This window comes from Triticum aestivum, chromosome 2B (genome assembly GCF_018294505.1).
Source record: "Triticum aestivum cultivar Chinese Spring chromosome 2B, IWGSC CS RefSeq v2.1, whole genome shotgun sequence".
In the NCBI taxonomy this organism is placed as follows: domain Eukaryota; kingdom Viridiplantae; phylum Streptophyta; class Magnoliopsida; order Poales; family Poaceae; genus Triticum; species Triticum aestivum.
The window spans coordinates 124,228,123-124,248,849 of NC_057798.1; the positions used below are offsets into that span (position 1 = coordinate 124,228,123).

The following is a 20,727-nucleotide window of genomic DNA, read 5'->3' on the forward strand; positions in this document are numbered from 1 at the left end:
GAAAACAGCACGCCTGAGTGCTGTCGCTTCGGCTGGAGAAATAGACGGAAGCGAGAATCACGCACTGCTTTAATCAGTATCGTCTACGTAGCAATCAGTACTACAAAGTTTAGGCGGGAATCCGATTCTGAATCATCGAAACTTGTGGCAGAAAGCAAACAAGGAACTGGGGAAAAGCAGCGCCTGTGAAAATCTGCGCCCACCGGAATCAACGCCGTTTGCGTCGTTGTCGCGTGTGCAGCAACAGGGTCGCCGCCTGCTGCAGTGGCGGCCTGGCCCACAGGCGGGGCCCGCGAGCATCACAGGTTGTCGGCCCGCGCCCAACAGCGGCAACAGAGGCCGCCTCGCTGGGTGGCGGCATGGCCCACCAGGCCTGGCCGTTCCGTCCCGGCTCGGCGCACTGTGCACAAACGGTTATATCCCGCGCGGCCGCCTCCTGGCGTGGCGGTAGGCGCCACGTGTCGCCTGCCGCGCCTGCCGCCACTAGCGAGGGGGTCTTTTTTGACAATATTTTTGACAGTGGTTTTTTTTGGCAATTCTGTTGGCCAGGGGTCCTTTTGGACAAAAAATCGGCAACACCCCACCCCCGCACGCATGTGTCCAAAAGAAAAAAAGTATTCCACCCTCTCCCATCACCTCGTTTGTTCTGGAAACCCTCGCCGGCGCCGCCCACTCGTGCTTCATCGCCGGCAACTGGTGGGATGGACACTGCGGTCATGGAGTTTTTGCTTGACGTGGTTGACAGGTTAGTTCCCAGCAGATCTATGCCTTATTGCTTTATGGATTTGTTGCCCATAAGCTCCATCAGCTGATAGAAGTGCCCCCCTGACGATCTATCCTTTTCTTCCGGTGATGGTTGCCGATTTTCTCAGGTTCCCAATAAGAGAGGAATTCGCTGACAGCCTTGAACAGCCGGATCCGGTTTTGCTGCATTACCTGATAGGAAACAGGGCAGTGAATGCAGAAGCAGGTGATTCTGATGGTGGATCTAGCATGGCTCAAAAGGATGGCGAGGATGGGGCGGATGTACCATGAGAAGGTGCCCGTCGGCGACATGCTGCTTCACCGACGAGGTCAGCTCAGCACACTGACAGAGTAAATCTAGAGGCCCCTGGGTGGACCAAAAGGTAGGAGGAAAAAATGCAGTTTTTTTTGGTAATTATAGCTGCATTCTGTTGTGGATTCTTGTGTGTATCACGTACCTTGCATTTTAAGATCAAGGGTTGTTGATGAATTTTTGTTTAGCTGGTGAATTGCGTTGGCAGATACAAGAATTTCAGTCTGATTCACTTTCAGAAACCCGGTTCAGTTATGTTGAACGTCTAACTATGTAGAGCACCAGTACTTGTGGAAAAGTATGAGTGTTCATCGAGCAACTATCACATCTGACAAAGTAAAATTTTCTTTCATTTGCAGACCAATGCAGAGCTATGGAAGTGGCGATCAGCAAGACTTACCCTGGCATCGTGCACCGATGGTGCAAGTGGCATGTCCTGAAGAAAGAAAAAGAAACATTGGGTCCACTGTACACGAAGAAGATTGATTTTCTCGGATAAATCAGAAAATAAAATGAGAAAAATTGTGGTACTGAAGACTAAGACTCTTTTTTCTCTCTTGATGATCACACAATTGATGGAGATTCTACGCCTCGAAGAGATCCCTAAGCACCATGTCGTGAAGCGGTGGACGAGAGACGCAAGGGATATACTGCCAGATCACTTGGTCCGGTACTAGTGAGATAATTCAGTAAACCTATCGTTCACGTGTAGGCATGCAATGTTGTACCTGAAGGCCATGGAAGTCGTGTAGATGGGGGATGCAAGTGCTGCATGTTATGACCATGTGAATGCAGGTCTCGGCGCTCTGCTGCTGAGTGGAGCCCCATTGGCGGAGAAAAGGGATGGTTTGGCATTTGAGGACCAATTGGTTGAAACAATGGGTGCAAGGCTACATGGCACCTTGGACATTGCAAATGTGGAAGGAGGAGATGGACGATGCCACGGTGCTGGGCATTCTGCTAGTGTGAATGGGCTGCATGGTCTTTCAGCCCCGGATAAGCATAGAGGCACTGGAAGGCCGACAAACAGCAGAGACAGAGCCCCATACAAAGGGTTAAGTAAACCAACTAGATTCTGCAGCATTTGTCAACGAGAAGATCACAAAAGGACCACATGACCGGATAGAGGGGATGCACCAAAGAAGTCACGGAAGCCAGGGAAATGCAAGAACTGCGGAATAGAAGGGCATCGGCGGAATACCTGCAAAATCCCAATTGGTTTTACTGGGAACTGAGCTATAAAAATTTCAGTTCGGGCTAAATGTTCTTAACCAGGGGATTTTCCAGCGTGTTTGAAATGGACACTCCTCCACTCTATATTCCTTCAGTCTAGATGGTCGTGTGTCCTGCTGTATCTAAGAGCATGAACTCTGTGTGTGTATGTCTGAATTGCGATGAACCATGTATGGTTTTTGTTTGAATTCTGATGAACTAATTTACTTGCAGACAAATTGTGTTCCTCCCTAGGAAAAAAATTCTGCAAACACCAAGAAAAATGGGACATATGCCCAGTCTAGCCGATTATTTGTCTTTCGTCCGAAATGGTGTGTGCTTTGCTTCCTGAACTGAAGATGTGCTGGGTTGACACATGGGCACCATGCATGATCACGACGGAGTAGGTCTTCAGCGGGCACTCTCATTTTCAATATTCAGAAAACTGATGGGCAGATTAAATGCGTGCGGGGTCCTGGGGTAGCCCCGGATGCAGTATAAAACAGGGATTGCCTCAGTTCAGCAATTGCCAATAGTTCAAACATAATTGAAAGCTAGCGGCTACATCAGACAGGGCGCTCGTTTGTTCAATCGGCGGCGAGTGGCTCAACCTGAACGTCCGGTGGGCGTGACACTTTTGGCCTCTCGAAAGATCAAGTGATCATGGATTCCCCCCTTCTTGACCAATCCATCTATAGTGATTCTCTAGAGGAGATGAGGTGTTGCGTCGTTTGCTGATGGAATCTGCTCCTCGCAGACATTGTCATACACGAGCATGGATTCAGCATCAAGCGCGTGGAGTACAACGCAACTGCCGGAGATGGAGCTGGAAATGGATCAACACGAAGAGGGGATTTTTTTTTTTTTTGGATGGGGAATGGGTGTGTGGGTTGGCATTTATGGCCAGTGCTCTGGCCACCGTCTGGACAGACGCCTCACAAGGCTCATGAACGCTCAGAACTATTGCTGAGCCATCTCTAGTCCTTCTGTCCCTCAACGGCAGCGAGACGCATCGTCGCATTGAATGCATCTCAACAACAGTCGCAAAAAGGCATATACGGAATAGAAATACACTGCGACGCACACATCCACATGTGAACCATTGGTCTGGATTTCGGGATCAGCTGAGCCCGAGCTCAGAAGAGGATTTTCGCTTTCGGTTGCCCTTATTTTTCTAGTGTCTCACTTTGCATTTTGCACCAGGGGCTGAAGTTTCTACGTCGTTCTCGGTGCAAATATTTTTCATACCAAGTAGTTCTCAGTGCAAGATTTTGGCGTTCTAAGTCTATTGGAGTCGACGCCCAAATAACTGAGCCTAGTCAGTATGATTGGGACGTCATGCCTATTCAGCTATTCTAGTCTCGGGAGTGGAAGAAAGTTTAACTTGTCAAGGTTGTTTGTTCAGACTGAAACCATGACCATCTCTTCTAGGATAATGTTCATCATAAATTGAATAATAACTGAAACCATCTCTTGTTTTCCTTCACGCCGTGTGTATAAGATAAGAAGGCAGCAGAGAGTACACCTTGTGACTAGTGACAGTACTCACATTCTTCAAACAATGGAAGCCTCCCGTTATACATCTTCCTCACAGTATTATCAAATAACATATATTAAGGTCATACATAGTACTCGAGTGAAATATCTTCGGTTGCCCTTATTTTTCTAGTGTCCCACTTTGCATTTTGCACTGGGGGCCAAAATTTCTAGTCGTTCTCGGTGCAGATATTTTTCATACCTAGTCATTCTCAGTCCAAGACTTTGACGTCCTAAGTCTTTTGGAGTCGACGCCCAAATAACTGAGCCTAGTCAGTATGATTGGGACTCCATGCCTATTCTAGTCTCGGGAGTGGAAGAAAGTTTAACTTATCGAGGTGGTTTGTTCAGACTGAAACCATGACCATCTCTTCTAGGATCATTTTTATCATAAATTAAATAATAACTGAAACCATCTCTTGTTTTCCTTCACGCTGTGTGTATAAGATAAGAAGGCGGAGAGTACACAGCAACCACACTACTCGCATCCTCCTTCAAACAATGGAAGCCTCCCGTTACATCTTCCTCGTAATATACCTTCACATTCTGTGCTCAATCCTCCTTCCTGTCCCAGCAACATCCGCATCCAACGAAACCGATCTATTAGCGCTTGTATCCTTCAAGTCTCTTGTATCAGGTGATCCACTGAAGATACTATCCTCGTGGAATGGCTCTGTCCACCACTGCCTGTGGCCGGGCATCAAGTGCGGCCGCCGTCATCCTGACCGTGTTACTTCTCTCATTCTAAACTCTAGCCGTCTTTCAGGTCAGATATCTCCAGCTTTGTCCAACCTCACCTTTCTCTATGAGCTGAGCCTCAGTGATAACCAGTTCACCGGAATTATCCCGGAAGAGCTCGGGAAGCTGGTTAGACTAAGCTCCATTGATCTGTCTCACAACACCCTCGGTGGCCATATGCCACCAACTCTTGGAAACTGCACAAGATTACTCACTATTAACCTCAGAAAGAATAACCTTCAAGGCATGATCCCTTCTAGTCTTGGACTATGTACGGACCTAGTTAACCTGGTGTTAACCTCTAATAACCTCGTAGGAAACATCCCACCAGACCTTGGCAATCTAACCAGTTTGCTATTACTTCGTTTGGATGTGAACAATCTGACTGGTTCCATCCCATCTTCTCTTGGCCAGCTCCATGTACTTCAAACCATTTGCGTTAACGAGAACGATCTTTCTGGCGAGATACCGCCTTCCTTGTACAATATTTCATCCATGGATATCTTTCAGCTAGCTTACAACAGTCTCCAAGGTAGTCTTCCTTCTGATATTGGTGTTTCGTTTCCTAACCTGGTGAGTCTGGTTATATTTGGAAATTACCTTCAAGGGCAAATCCCTGAGTCAATATCCAACTGTTCCTACTTATCTTCTATTGAAATTGCTAGTAACAAATTCACAGGTCCCATTCCTGCTAGCATAGGAAGCTTGCAAAACCTTGAGATATTAGCATTTTCTAACAATCTACTTGAGGCCAAGACAACTAGAGACTGGGGATTTCTTGACCAGTTAAGCAATTGCACAGAGTTGCAAGTGTTAGACCTCGCCCAGAACCAACTCCAAGGAATGATACCTAACTCTATAGGAAACCTTTCCACTAGTCTTTACTTTTTTAGTATGAGATATAGTGGAATTTCAGAAAGCATCCCTGCTGTAATCGGTAACCTAGTAGGTCTGACTAGAATTCTGCTAGACAACATGCTACTTAGTGGCCCCATACCCCAGGAAATTGGCAACCTCTTGAGACTTGAGATAATAGATCTGTCCCTTAACTCCATATCTGGGGAAATCCCGTCGATGTTTAGAAATCTTACCCGGATCAGTGGATTCTTTCTCCAAAGCAATGATCTTAAAGGGAATATACCAGAGCAGATGAGTCGTATGCAATCGCTACAATCCGTGAACCTTTCAGATAACAAGTTAGTGGGTACTATTCCAAAAGAAATAATGTCTTACTCCCTTTCTATGGCCATAGATTTGTCGCATAATCATCTCAGCGGTCCATTGCCACTGGAAATCAGTAAGCTGAAGAACATACAGAGTATAATCCTTTCAAATAACAACTTATCTGGTGAAATTCCGAGCACCATCGATGGTTGTGAAGTACTGCAAGCACTTTATCTTGATAGGAACATGTTTGATGGGTCCTTGCCATCCTCTTTTGGTAACATGAGATCTTTGCAAGTTCTTGATCTGTCCCACAATTCTTTTTCTGGTGAATTACCACACTCTATAGATCAGATGAAGCTCCAATTCTTGAATATTTCTTTCAACAATTTTGAGGGAGAACTACCCAAAGGAGGAGTATTCCTTAACATTACTGCAATTGATGTAAGAGGAAATCCTGATCTTTGTGGTGGAATATCACAAATGAAGCTACAAAGATGTGGCATACATGTCCAAACACACAAAAAAGGTTACTGGAGAACCATTGCAATTGCATTTTCCATAATTGGTGCATTTGCAAGCTTGTGCATGGCCATATGTTTCTTTGCATGTCGATATTCCAAGAGATCACATAGCAATGCAAAATCCAGTCATGCCTTGAAATTTGAACTCAAGCGGGTGTCCTACAATGACATTTTCAAGGCTACAGATGGTTTCTCTCAGGCTAATCTAGTCGGAAGAGGCGCATTTGGAACAGTATACAAAGCCACCATGAGCTTTGAAACTCCAACAGTTGTTGCTGTAAAGATCCTTGACCTTCAAAAGCAAGCTGGTTCTAAGACATTTGTGACTGAATGTGAGGCACTGAGAAATATACGGCACCGAAACCTTATTAAGGTTTTGAGCTCATGTTCCAGTACGGATCACAACGGTATTGATTTCAAGGCACTGGTTTTTGAGTTCATGCCGAATGGGAGTCTGGAGACTTGGCTACATCCTACAGCATGCACTGCTCGACCATTTGAAGCTCTAGGCCTTACCCAGAGGATGGACATAGCAATTGATGTTGCCACAGCATTAGACTACCTCCACCACCACGGTGCAGTGCCAATTGTGCACTGCGATTTGAAGCCTAGCAATGTTCTTTTGGACGGTGAAATGGTTGCACATGTGGGTGATTTTGGATTAGCAAAGTTTTTGGTTCAACAAGATACCATGATATCTCATTCGGCAACAAGCACCGGGATCAAGGGTACTATTGGCTACATTCCCCCAGGTATATATATATGCATATATGTGGATGTTTGTATATATTTGTGCGGACAGATATACTATGTTTTAGCATATCTATCAGTAACGTTTACCTTTTCATGATTTTCTTAAGAACAGTTACATGGATAATTAGTTTTAGAAAAGTCCATGTGCCTATTTATGCACTTAATCATATCTAACAAATTAATAGCTTGTTTTCTGTTGCAAATAAGAATGGAACAAATATAAGTTTACTTTCGCATTCACACACTACTGAAAGCAGCAGTAGCACCGCCTCCAGAAAAAAAAACCTATGCCCATTTTAGCATTAATTCAGCTGTTGATAGAAAATGCACCATGTGTAAGAAAGGCATTAATTCCCTATTATTTATTTTCAGAATATGGCATGGGAGCTCAAGCATCTGTGCAGGGCGATGCATATAGCTATGGGGTTCTTCTGCTCGAGATATTCACTGGAGTAAGTCCAACTGATGAAAAGTTTGTAGATGGGATGAGCCTTCAGAAACTGGTTGAGATGTCTTTTCCTGAGACAGTCATGGAAATAGTTGATCACAAACTGTTCTTTACTAACGGTCAAAATAAGAAAGGAAACCATACCCATGACCGCGACAATATCTATCAGTGCCTGCTCACGGTGATACGATGTGGACTCGGGTGCTCCAGGGAGTTGCCAAGAGAGCGCACCGATATGCATGATGTTGTCAAAGAGCTAAACTCAGCAAAAGAGAAGCTACTGAGATGGGACAACCACCATGTCATGGTTGATTGATGCTTGGCGCTGCCCGCGGTCGATCATTTTGCGTAAATAAGGACTTTATGCATCTCCTGTCCTCTGCATCAAGATAACGCACACAACCCAGTGATCGATCAACTTAGAAAGACTAGTATATATGGAGAACGATTTGTGCTGAATATTTTATCAGCAGCTTGTAAATTAGCTGGAGTCTCTTATCCTCCTTCCGCTATTTTTGGTACAAGAGTAGCACAGTGGCCTCGTGTGGGCAACGTCTTTAAAATGTGCAATTATTGTTTGAAGCTTAATCAATCTTATCTTAAAATCATATTATCAAAATTTTACTTATTATTTCTACACATCGAGAGATTGAAAACCGTGGAGGGAATGAACAACTTCGCGATGACCTTGTTGAGCATTTGTGAGCGCTCCATGGGCAATAAAATTCTTCATGTTATGTTTACTTCGCATGATTTGGACCATATGTTATGTTTACTTTCAATGATTTAAACCATTTATTATGTTTTAATTTGAATTAAATGTTTTAAATCTAATATCATCAGTTGAATTATTACGGTGATAGAATAGACATGCATATGTCATCTATATGTAATTTTATAAGAGAAATTGTCGGTGTAAATAAAACCAGGTTAATAACGATCTGGTGCAGTGGGCCCTGAGAATAAACCGGGCCGTATGTTTTTGTGCGTCGGAGGACATCATAAAGAGGTCGAGCAGAATCCGGTGGACCTTGCCCTGCGCCTGGGCGGGACATCACGGGCTTGAAACCTTTCGGGAACTGGTGTTGCATTACCCTCTCTGTGAAGCACAGCGGGTGTGCGGCGCCTCGAACTCGGACTATATCGCGTCGGAGGTCTTCGGCCATCCGGCTCCGCTGCCGCTCCCGAACTCTATCGTTTTTGGTTCAGTCAGTCGTCCCGGTGAGCGGGCGGGTCTTCTCTAGGTCCGTAGGTGGACCTGGTATGGCCTCCTCGAGCGTCTAGGTCATGATGGAGGTCATATTTGTAGGAAGGTCGCGCTTTATCCTTGCCATTACGGCGGCGTGGAGCGGCAGGGTGCTCGGCCTCGTCAGCTTCTCTGTCCCGCCCCCTAAGGGGGCGGTCCGGCTGTTCGGCGCGGGTGTGTGTTGGACACGTTTGGCTCTACGGCCTCATTGTCGAATTGTGGCAATAATCGTCGCATGTGATAACTTTTGATTGGCCATTCACGGCCGTACCCTTCTTCGACGACTAGGACTTTAGTCGATCGGTCGTTGAGGGTTTCCTGTTCAGCCTTGATTATGCGTTTTTGTTTCTTCAGGCTGCGGGCGGTGGTTATAAGCCTCCGCCTGAAACGTTCCTGCTCTAGCGGGTCTTCAGGGACGATGCAATCTTCATCCCCGAGACTGGCCTCCTCATCGGAGGGTGGGAGGTAGTTGCTGTCTTCGGAGTCCTTGAGGTCTTCTAGGTTGAGCGGGTCCTCCTGCCCCGCGGCGTCATCCTGCTGATGTTCGTTGGCTGCAGCTCCCGCGAGGTCATCTGTATTATTCATGGTGTCATTTTCCGTGGAGTTCGCGTTGCTCGCATGGCTTCAACGCGCCTTTATCGGTGGCGCTGTCTGGGACTTTTGGGTGGCTCATCTCCAGGCTTGTTATTATCCTGATTGGCAGTGTCGTTGCCGTCCTTGGGGGTGTCCACCATGTAGATGTCACAGGTGGACGTGGCCGACCAACGGCCGATGACGGAGGGGGGGGGGCAACATCGGTGCTAGCCGTGGCTCCGCTATCCTCGTCCATGTATTCAGCGTTTTCCGAATTATAATCTAGCATGCCGGTTAAATCTTCGACAGTGGCTACCAAGTGGGTGATGGGTGGGCCGCAAAATTCCCCATGGTACGCCTCGAAGGGTTGCTGATTGTGGGTTGAGGGCAGGTACTCCCAGATGGTCATTCTCTGAATTCGGTCCAGTGGCTCGTTTAACGTAGCGAGGCTCGCCGAACTTGAGGGCTCTAGGCCAAATTCCGTCGTAATGGGGCGGGGGGGGGGGGGCAGTCTGTGCCCTAGTCGATCCTTGGTTTCCGCAGGCTGAGCTAAGCTCGGGGTACGGGACCGGATCCTTGAGGGGCTCCGGATTATCCCCGGAGACAGAGGACGGGTGAGGGAGTCCTGGACTAGGGGGTGTCCGGATAGCCGAACTATCATCATCAGCCGGACTCCAAGACTATGAAGATACAAGACTGAAGATTTCGTCCCATGTCCGGATGGGACTTTCCTTGGCGTGGAAGGCAAGCTTGGCGATACGGATGTGTAGATCTCCTACCATTGTAACCGACTCTATGTAACCCTAGCCCTCTCCGGTATCTATATAAACCGGATGGCTTTAGTCCATAGGACGAACAACAATCATATCATAGGCTAGCTTCTAGGGTTTAGCCTCCTTGATCTCGTGGTAGATCTACTCTTGTAACACACATCATCAATATTAATCAAGCAGGACGTAGGGTTTTACCTCCATCAAGAGGGCCCGAACCTGGGTAAAACATCGTGTCCCTTGTCTCCTGTTACCATCCGCCTAGACGCACAGTTCGGGACCCCCTACCCGAGATCCGCCGGTTTTGACACCGACATTGGTGCTTTCATTGAGAGTTCCTCTGTGTCGTCACCGATAGGCTCGATGGCTTCTTCGATCATCATCAACGACGCAGTCCAGGGTGAGACCTTCCTCCCCGGACAGATCTTCGTATTCGGCGGCTTTGCACTGCGGGCCAATTCGCTTGGCCATCTGGAGCAGATCGAAAGCTACGCCCCTGGCCGTCAGGTCAGATTTGGAAGTTTGAACTTCACGGCTGACATCCGCGGGGACTTGATCTTCGATGGATTCGAGCCACAGCCAAGCGCGCCGCACTGTCACGACGGGCATGATTTAGCTCTGCAGCCGGACAGTACCCTGGAGGCCGCACTCGAGCCCGCTCCGATCTTCAATTCGGAGCCGGCTGCGCAGATCGAGGACGGATGGCTAGACACCGCCTCGGGGGCTGCAACCTCTACGGCGATAGAGCCGAACACTGACCTTGTCCCTCATGAAGCTCGTGACTCCGAGGTGCCGGACTCCTTGCCGGACTCCGAACCTCCCGCGCCCCCTCCAATCGAATCCGATTGGGCGCCGGTCATGGAGTTCACCGCAGCGGACATCTTTCAACACTCACCTTTCGGCGACATCTTGAGTTCGCTAAAGTATCTCTCGTTATCAGGAGAGCCCTGGCCGGACTGCGGTCAGGACGGTTGGGATGCGGACGACGAAGAAATTCAAAGCCCACCCACCACCCACTTAGTAGCCACTGTCGACGATCTAACCGACATGCTAGACTACGACTCCGAAGACATCGACGGTATGGACGACGATGCCGGAGACGACCAAGAACCAGCGCCTACCGGGCACTGGAAAGCCACCTCATCATATGACATATACATGGTGGATATCCCAAAGGATGGGAATGGCGAAGGAACAGCGGAGGATGACCCCTCCAAGAAACAGCCCAAGCGCCGGCGTCAGCGGCGCCGCTCTAAATCCCGCCACAGCAAGAATGAAGATTCCGGCACCGGAGATAATAACACACCAGACAGTGCCGAAGACAACCCACTCCAGCAAGATTCAGCGCAGGAGGACGGAGACGCCAGCCCTCATGAGAGAGCGGCAGAAGAAGAGGTAGAGGATTATATGCCTCCCTCCGGAGACGAGGCAAGCCTCGACGATGACGAATTCGTCGTGCCTGAGGATCCCGTCGAACAAGAGCGTTTTAAACGCAGGCTTATGGCCACGGCAAACAGCCTCAAGAAAAAGCAGCAACAGCTTAGAGCTGATCAAGATCTGCTAGCCGACAGATGGACTGAAGTCCTCGCGGCCGAAGAGCATGAGCTCGAACGCCCCTCCAAAAGCTACCCTAAACGCAAGCTGCTCCCCCGATTAGAGGAGGAGGCGTATGAACCTGCATCACCAGCAGACAATACGGCTGACCGACCACCCCGTGGTCGCGACAGAGAGGCCCCTAGGCCCTTCACTAGAACCGTACCCCGGCATCGCTCGAAAAGCACAAGGCCACAGGGGAACGCTCCGGACTTGCGAGATATATTGGAGGATAAGGCAAGACAATCAAGATCGATCTATGGATCGCGTGGGCGCCCCATGATACGTGACGACAACCGTCGCGCCGGACACAGTAAGTCCGGCCGGGCCGAACAAAATAGACAAAGCTCTTTTGAGCTCCGTCGTGATATCGCCCAGTACAGAGGCGCCGCACACCCACTATGCTTCACAGATGAAGTAATGGATCATCAAATCCCCGAAGGGTTTAAACCCGTGAATATTGAATCTTACGATGGCACAACAGACCCCGCGGTTTGGATCGAAGACTATCTCCTCCACATCCACATGGCCCGCGGTGACGATCTTCACGCCATCAAATATCTCCCACTCAAACTTAAAGGACCAGCCCGGCATTGGCTTAACAGCTTGCCAGCAGAGTCAATCGGGAGTTGGGAAGACCTGGAAGCCGCATTCCTCGATAACTTCCAAGGCACGTATGTGCGACCACCAGACGCTGATGACCTAAGCCACATAATTCAGCAGCCAGACGAATCGGCCAGACAATTCTGGACACGGTTCTTAACCAAGAAAAACCAAATCGTCGACTGTCCGGATGCGGAGGCCCTCGCGGCCTTCAAGCATAACATCCGCGACGAGTGGCTTGCCCGGCACCTGGGACAGGAAAAGCCGAAATCCATGGCAGCCCTCACATCACTCATGACCCGCTTCTGCGCGGGTGAGGACAGCTGGCTAGCACGCAGCAACAACCTCAGCAAAAATTCTGGCAGTCCGGATATCAAGGACCGTAATGGCAGGTCGCGTCGCAACAAAAACAAACGCCGCATTAACGGCGATAATAGTGAAGATACGGCAGTCAATGCCGGATTCAGAGGCTCTAAACCCGGTCAGCGGAAAAAGCCATTCAAAAGAACTACTCCGGGTCCGTCCAATTTGGACCGAATACTCGACCGCTCGTGCCAGATACACGGCACCCCCGAAAAGCCAGCCAACCACACCAACAGGGACTGTTGGGTATTCAAGCAGGCAGGCAAGTTAATTGCCGAAAACAATGACAAGGGGCTGCATAGCGATGACGAGGAAGAGACCCGACCGCCGAACAATAGAGGACAGAAGGGTTTCCCCCCACAGGTGCGGACGGTGAACATGATATACGCAACGCACATACCCAAAAGGGAGCGGAAGCGTGCACTCAGGGATGTATACGCGATGGAGCCAGTTGCCCCGAAGTTCAATCCATGGTCCTCCTGCCCGATCACTTTTGACCGAAGGGACCACCCCACCAGCATCCGCCACGGCGGATTCGCCGCATTGGTTTTAGACCCAATCGTCGATGGATTTCACCTCACCAGAGTCCTGATGGACGGCGGCAGCAGCCTGAACCTGCTTTATCAGGATACAGTGCGCAAAATGGGCATAGACCCCTCAAGGATTAAACCTACCAAGACGACCTTTAAAGGCGTCATACCAGGTGTAGAAGCCAATTGTACAGGCTCAGTTACACTGGAAGTGGTCTTCGGATCCCCGGATAACTTCCGAAGCGAGGAGTTAATCTTCGACATAGTTCCGTTCCGCAGCGGCTATCATGCTCTGCTCGGACGTACCGCGTTCGCAAAGTTCAACGCGGTGCCGCACTACGCATACCTCAAGCTCAAGATGCCAGGCCCTCGAGGAGTCATCACGGTCAACGGAAACACTGAACGCTCTCTCCGAACGGAGGAACATACAGCGGCTCTCGCGGCAGAAGTACAGTGCAGCCTCTTAAGGCAATTCTCGAGTCCGGCCGTTAAGCGACCGGACACGGCTAAACGCGCCCGGAGTAACCTACAACAAGACCACCTGGCACGTTCCGAGCACGCGTAGCAGTGCGGCCCCAACCCCAGCCCCTGCAAAACGTCAAGACAGGTCCTTCGCGTACACCATTACGCTCTGAAGATACCATGGGCATGGGGAGAGGGGCACGACCACGATAGGCCCAGACTGCGGCTCAACCACACCAGGGGCTCTCAAGTGTGTCGTTCTTTTTTTCTTTTTCCTTTTTATTTTTACCCACAGGACTCCGTTCGTCAGAGGCCCTGTCCGGCAGCAGACCTGCCGAACTCACGATGCAACAGCCAGGGAAGGAGAAAGGCTACAACGAATATCCAGGTGGTCTCCATTACGAGCATTAAATCTGTTTTATGCACCATTCCGCAGCCTACCCCTGGAGGGGGACATGTTTAATAGTCCCACCCCTTGCTTATCGCACCATTTGTATCGTTCTGCATTTACAGCAGTTTTTCTTGAATAAGTAATGCAGCACCTTTTTGCTTCCAATTGCATTTCTTTCTTATACATATGTTCATTTATGACATGTTGCATCCGTACATTTTGGTACGGCTAAATACACCAGGGGCTTATGTTTCCCGCATCATGGTGTGATAAGTCCGAACACTTTCACAAGTGCGGCACCCCGAACTTATAGCATTATATGCATCGGCTCCGAATCATGTCTTGGGTCAATAGTTGGGTTTGCCCGGCTCCCATGTTTTGGTACCTTACGTTCCGTTGTATCGGCTAAGGTAGCACTGGGAGAACCACTGCGATTGCGCCCCAGTTGAGCTGGGCGAGCGCCTCAGTGGAGAAAGCTAAAACTGACCGTCATGATGAGGCGAGAGCTGGTCGCTGTTCGAGAGGTTTTTTGCGAGTCCCTAAAGACTTATGCCGCTTAGAGCGAGGAGCCGGCTTTTGTCCGGCCCAGGCGTGGATAGCGCCCCAAATTCGGCCTTCCGAAGACTAGGGGCTTCGCCGAAATTTAAAATTATAGAATTCTATGGCTAAGTGAGAGTGTTCAAGCATTATAAGTCCGGTTGCCTTGTTCGCTGTGTTGAGCGCCTCCCTAGATGGACCCAAAAATGGGAACAAGAGTGCTCAAGTTTATCCCGAACACCCCAGCACTCGTGGCATGGGGGCTGAAGCCGACGACTTGCCATCTCTCAGATTTGATAAACAGCCGCACAGAAGGTAATATTTTAAATTAACAAGCGTTGCTTAGCGCATATGAACTAAGTTTTCAGCGCACAGGATAACAAAATGCGAGTCTACTCAAATATTACATCTTTGGAGCACTCACCCGCAATAGTGCGGGCACCCTTCAGCACAGTCTTATAATACATCTCGGGAGTACGATACTCCTTGCCCTGCGGTGGCGCGTCCGTCACAAGCTTCTGAGCATCCATCTTGCCCCAGTGCACCTTTGCGCGGGCAAGGGCCCGACGGGCACCTTCAATACAGGCGGAGTGCTTGATGACTTCAACCCATGGACACGCATCCACCAGCCGCCGCACCAGGCCGAAGTAGCTCCCAGGCATGGCCTCCTTCGGCCACAGCCGAACAATGAGGCCCTTCATGGCCTGTTCGGCCGCCTTGTGGAGCTCGACCAGCTGCTTCAGCTGGTCGCTAAGGGGCACCGGATGTCCGGCCTCAGCATACTGAGACCAGAAGACCTTCTCCGTCGAGCTCCCCTCCTCGGCCCGGTAGAACGCGGCAGCATCGGACACGCTGCGAGGAAGATCTGCGAACGCTCCTGGAGAGCTCCGAATTCGGGTAAGCAACAGGTAATTAACACTCACATGCTTACTTTGCATGAAAAATGCCTTACCCGCTGCTATTTTCTTCAACGCCTCGATTTCTTGGAGGGCCTTGTAGGCTTCGGCCTTAGCGGCTTTGGCACTCTCAAGAGCCGTTGCAAGCTCAGACTCTCGAGTCTTCGAGTCACGCTCCAGGCTCTCATGTTTTTTCACAAGATCCTGGAGCTCTTGCTGTACCTCCGCCACCCGCGCCTCCTGCTTCTCTCGCTCGGTACGCTCCGCGGCCGCATTACGTTCGGCCGCGGCCACCGCCTCCTTCAGGGTAGCCACCTCGTTAGTGGCCCCTGCAATACCCACGTTATCCTTGTCATTCTTCTTGCAACCAAAATCCTTTTCTGTAAGGTACAATTTTAATAAGGTGTTACTCACCTTCCTTGTCCTCGAGCTGCTTCTTGGCACGGCCGAGCTCGTTCTTGGACCGCTCGAGGCTTTGCTTCAAAGTATTGACCTCCGCAGTCAATGCGGCAGAGGTCAGCAGCGCAGCCTGCAATCCCATATTGACATATTTTTTATGACTCCTGCGTATATCTTTTTAGATCCTCAGTCCGGCTTTTCTTTCCGAACACCGAACCGAGCATCAGGGGCTACTGTCTATGCGGTACTATTTTACATATATCAAAATTCTTACCTCAAAGCCTGTTAGAAGGCTGCTGCAGGCTTCGGTCAGCCCGCTCTTGGCGAGCTGAACCTTCTGAATCACCGCACTCATAACAGTGCGGTGTTCCTCTTCGATGGAGGCGCCATTGAGCGCCTCCAGCAAGCTATCCGGCGCCTCCGGTTGGACGGAGGCTGCCGGCGTCACGGTCTTGCCCTTCTTACGAAGGGGCCGCCCGCCGGACTCCGGAGCCACTATGGGTTCCGGGGCCGAGTCCGGTGCAAAGTCCGGGAGGTTGTCCTGCGACACCTCCGGGGCCTCCTCCTCCTGGTGGGTCCCTTCCCGGGATCCCACCTCGGCATCGTCCGCATCACGGGGGGTGGAGGCGGTCGGAAGAGAATCCATATCCGACGCACCTAAGGACCCGCTCGACGAAGCGGGAAGATCATCCTTGGGCGGACTGCAGGGTTGTATGCGGCATTAGAAAGACATTGCGTGGCAAAAAAGAAAAACCATGAAGTTATTCGGGAGTCCGGATACTTACGATCTCGCCAGGGGCTTGGCCCTTGGAGGCCAGTCCTCGTCGTCGTCACTGGCGTTGGCAGAGCAGTCCGGGGAAAGAGTTTTTCCCTTCTTGGACCCTTCGGCCTCCCTCGTTGGGGAGGCCTTCCTTTTCCTCCCTCCCCCCGCTGGGGGAGAGGCTTTCTTCTTCTCCTCCTCACCTTTGTGAGAGGAGTCGGCCTCGGAGTCGTCATCCGATAACACCTGAAAACGGGAACTCTTCCGAGTGCCCGTGGCCTTCTTCTTGGCCTTCTTCTCCGGCACCACGTGGGGTGCCGGAGCCAGCAGCCCCGTTAGGCGGGCGTCCGCTGGGTCCTCTGGCAATGGGGCCGGACAGATAGTCTGTTCGGCCTTCGTCAGCCAGTCCTGTCAAAGGAAAGGGAGTTTAGATCCCGCATAGAGTCAAACTATGGAAAACAAGCGTCCCGTAAAGGACAAAATCGCTTACCTCGTCAGCCGGACGCTGCGAGCTGAATCCGCGATCTTCGGTAGCGGATGCGGGAGCCTCGGCGCCCTTGAACAGCACCTTCCAGACATCTTCGTACGTAGTGTCGAAGAGCCCGCTCAAAGTCTGGTGCTGCGCCGGATCGAACTCCCACATGTTGAAGCCCCGTCGTTGGCACGGGAGGATCCGGCGGATGAGCATGACCTGGACTACGTTGACAAGCTTGAGCTTCTTGTCCACTAGCTTTTGGACGCAGGCTTGGAGTCCGGTCAGCTCCTCCGAATCACCCCATGTCCGGCCGCTCTCTTTCCAGGAGGTGAGCCGTGTGGGGATGCCAGATCTGAATTCGGGGGCCGCTGCCCATTCGGGGTCACGCGGCTCGGTGATGTAGAACCACCCCGATTGCCACCCCTTAATGGTTTCCACGAAAGTGCCCTCAAGCCAAGTAACGTTGGACATCCTGCCCACCATGGCGCCTCCGCACTCCGCTTGGCTGCCCTTCACAACCTTCGGCTTGACACTGAAGGTCTTGAGCCACAAGCCGAAGTGGGGCTGGATGCAGAGGAAGGCCTCACACACGACGATAAACGCCGAGATGTTGAGGATGAAATTCGGGGCCAGATCATGGAAATCCAGGCCGTAGTAGAACATGAGCCCCCGGACAAAGGGATGGAGTGGGAAGCCCAGTCCGCGGAGGAAATGGGTAAGAAATACTACCCTCTCATGGGGCCTGGGGGTGGGGATGAGCTCTCCCTCGTCGGGGAGCCGATGCGCGATGTTGCTGGATAAATATCCGGCGCTGCGCAGCTTCTGGATGTGCCCCTCCGTGACGGAGGAGGCCATCCACTTGCCTCCCGCTCCGGACATAGTTGGAGAAGGTTGAGGTGAGATGTGCGGACTTGGGCGCTGGAGCTCGAGTTCGCGGAGATGGATAAGCCAAGGAGGAAGAAGGCGCAGGTAAAAGGGTTGGATCTTTATCCCCTTATATGGGCGGACACAAACATGCGTCCCCACCGGCCTGATAAAACTCGCTTATCCCCAAGCGCCGCAATCAATGGCGCGGTTGGGTTACCCACGTCCGTATTGATGGGAATCCCGGAATAAGGGGAACACGATCTCTGCTTCGACAAGACGTGCCAAGGAAACCGCTTCGCTAAACGCGCTGAGGTGGTACAATAAAAACAATTCGAGTAAAGGCTTGGTAGTGGTGTGACGTCACGCCACGAAATACGTCAGCAGATTGAACTTGTGTAAATATTATTCTCTCTACGGTGGTATGTGGAATTTATTTTGCAGAGCCGGACACTATCCTGGTGTTCACAATCTTCTATAAATTATTCGGAGGAGGAACCCGCCTTGCAATGCCGAAGACAATATGCGCGCCGGACTCGTCGTCATTGAAGCCTGGTTCAGGGGCTACTGAGGGAGTCCTGGACTAGGGGGTGTCCGGATAGCCGAACTATCATCATCGGCCGGACTCCAAGACTATGAAGATACAAGATTGAAGACTTCGTCCCGTGTCCGGATGGGACTTTCCTTGGCGTGGAAGGCAAGCTTGGCGATACGGATATGTAGATCTCCTACCATTGTAACCGACTCTGTGTAACCCTAGCCCTCTCCGGTGTCTATATAAACCGGATGGCTTTAGTCCATAGGACGTACAACAATCATACCATAGGCTAGCTTCTAGGGTTTAGCCTCCTTGATCTCGTGGTAGATCTACTCTTGTAACACACATCATCAATATTAATCAAGCAGGACGTAGGGTTTTACCTCCATCAAGAGGGCCCGAACCTGGGTAAAACATCGTGTCCCTTGTCTCCTGTTACCATCCGCCTAGACGCACAGTTCGGGACCCCCTACCCGAGATCCGCCGGTTTTGACACCGACAACGGGCCTTGGTCCTTACGCGGTTTCCACGCCGGGATTCGAGGTCGAGCCGTTTCGAGCCGGGAGTGACCCCCGGCCATCGGTTGCCGACTCGTCGTAAGGGCTCAAGGCCAGCAGAGGTTGTGAGGGGGCAGGGGGTCCCGAGCTGTGGATCTTGGAAGTGGGGAACAAGGGACGATGAACACGGTGTTTACCCAAGTTTGGGCTCTCTCGAAGAGGTAATACCATACGTCATGCTTGATTATATTGGATATGTATATGGTTACAGGGTGGATCTACCTCGAGATCAGCATGAGCTAAACCCTAAGGCGATGAGGTGATGTATGTAGCTCTAGCCCTAAAGACTACGAGCCTCGGTTTTTATAGACACCGATAGGGTTAGGGTTACACGTGATAGGTTACAAAAAGAGAAAGATCTTGCCTGTTCTTGGCTTGGAGGGCACACCACGACTCCAAAATCTCCTTATCCGATCATGGGTCCATACTCGGTCTTGGCCCCATAGCAGCCCATCAGTCCGGCCCAAGCACAACAGGCCAACAACCCGAGGACCCCTTAATCCAGGACTTCGTTAATGGGTGACATTTGTTTGCAAGTTCCAACTGGCGAATAATGGTGTAGATGATAAGACATGGGTTGGTGTTACTTCCTTTTGCAACCTCTTTGCTAAAGTGATTCAAGATATGTTTGCTTGCTCATTTAGGATAGTTACTGAACCTCTTTGGTACCAAGGGTTGTTCTGTTTTTGCAGAAACCTTATTCTAGATTTATATTTACGCATATGATCTTTTATCCTGGTTTGTGAGGATCGTTAATTGGTTTCATCATTTTTATAGGCTATTGAAGGTGACACAATCATGAATGGCCGCACTAATGGGTAGGAGAGTTTCTAAAGGGTTATAATAAGGAATGTTAAGATGCTATAAGGGTTGAAAGAATTTGTCAAAACATGTTTAGCTATTTGAAAAATCATCAAATGTATTCTAGAAGAAAGGAACAATTGTATGTTTTATGGTGTAGCAGTCAGGAACTACAAACATGTATCTTGTCATTCTAATGGAAGTTTGTCTAAGGAGACAAAGTCCTGGATGTGGGGTTGTTCATGCGGTGCATATGTTAAAATGTTAGGGGTGACTGTTAAATGAATTTAGTAGCTCAATACTTCTGGTTTGTGTGTTGGCGCAAGAATAGTTTCAATACATACATTAGCATATACATACTTGGAAGTGTGTAACACATCTTGTCTGGAGTAAGGAGATTTAATATGTATACAAGGAAACTTACAAAATTTGTGCTGTTTATTTACATTGCAGGGTAAAAGCCACACAACCTCACTGTACTTCTAAGTTTGTTGTATTTGAAGAGCTATGTTGTTTAGTGATATGCAACAATGCTTACAATTCGGACAAAGAGTTTAGTTGTTTCACAACAAATAATAGGTTAAATGATTGTAATGTTTGACTATTTATATTCGTCAAAACGTGCGTCGGACATGCACGCTTACTAGCCAACGAAAAAGACCAAAACAGCAAAATAAACCGGCTATGTGGCAAGTCTAGTCACCACCAAATACCCTAGGCACAAAGTGCATCAATGAGGTTATAAATATATTTTTCTTCAAAATATGGGTAATGTCTGTCACAAAGGTCAATCTTGGTGGTAGACAAGGGGAATTTTACTCTAAAAGAAGTAGTAAACATTTACAATAACAATCTATATTTACTCTATTGGATATGCTCTTACACTGTATTGGAATTTCTCTATATTTAGTGGAATTAGAAGGGTGATCCCCGTATT

General features: G+C 49.7%; 1 protein-coding gene and 1 long non-coding RNA gene across 2 annotated transcripts; both read left to right on the forward strand.

Annotated features, from left to right (window-relative positions):
- Positions 1-606: 606 nt before the first annotated feature.
- Positions 607-3,103, forward strand: LOC123040774 (uncharacterized). Its single transcript, XR_006418256.1, has 3 exons — positions 607-745; positions 873-1,127; positions 1,417-3,103. It is a non-coding gene; the product is annotated as an uncharacterized lncRNA (long non-coding RNA).
- A 1,189-nt stretch (positions 3,104-4,292) lies between these two features.
- On the forward strand, positions 4,293-8,086 carry LOC123040775 (receptor kinase-like protein Xa21). The gene is made up of 2 exons (XM_044463532.1): positions 4,293-6,983; positions 7,357-8,086. Exons 1-2 carry the CDS (start codon positions 4,307-4,309, stop codon positions 7,746-7,748), a joined length of 3,069 nt encoding a protein of 1,022 aa, XP_044319467.1. The 5' UTR covers positions 4,293-4,306; the 3' UTR covers positions 7,749-8,086.
- The last annotated feature ends 12,641 nt before the right edge of the window (positions 8,087-20,727 follow it).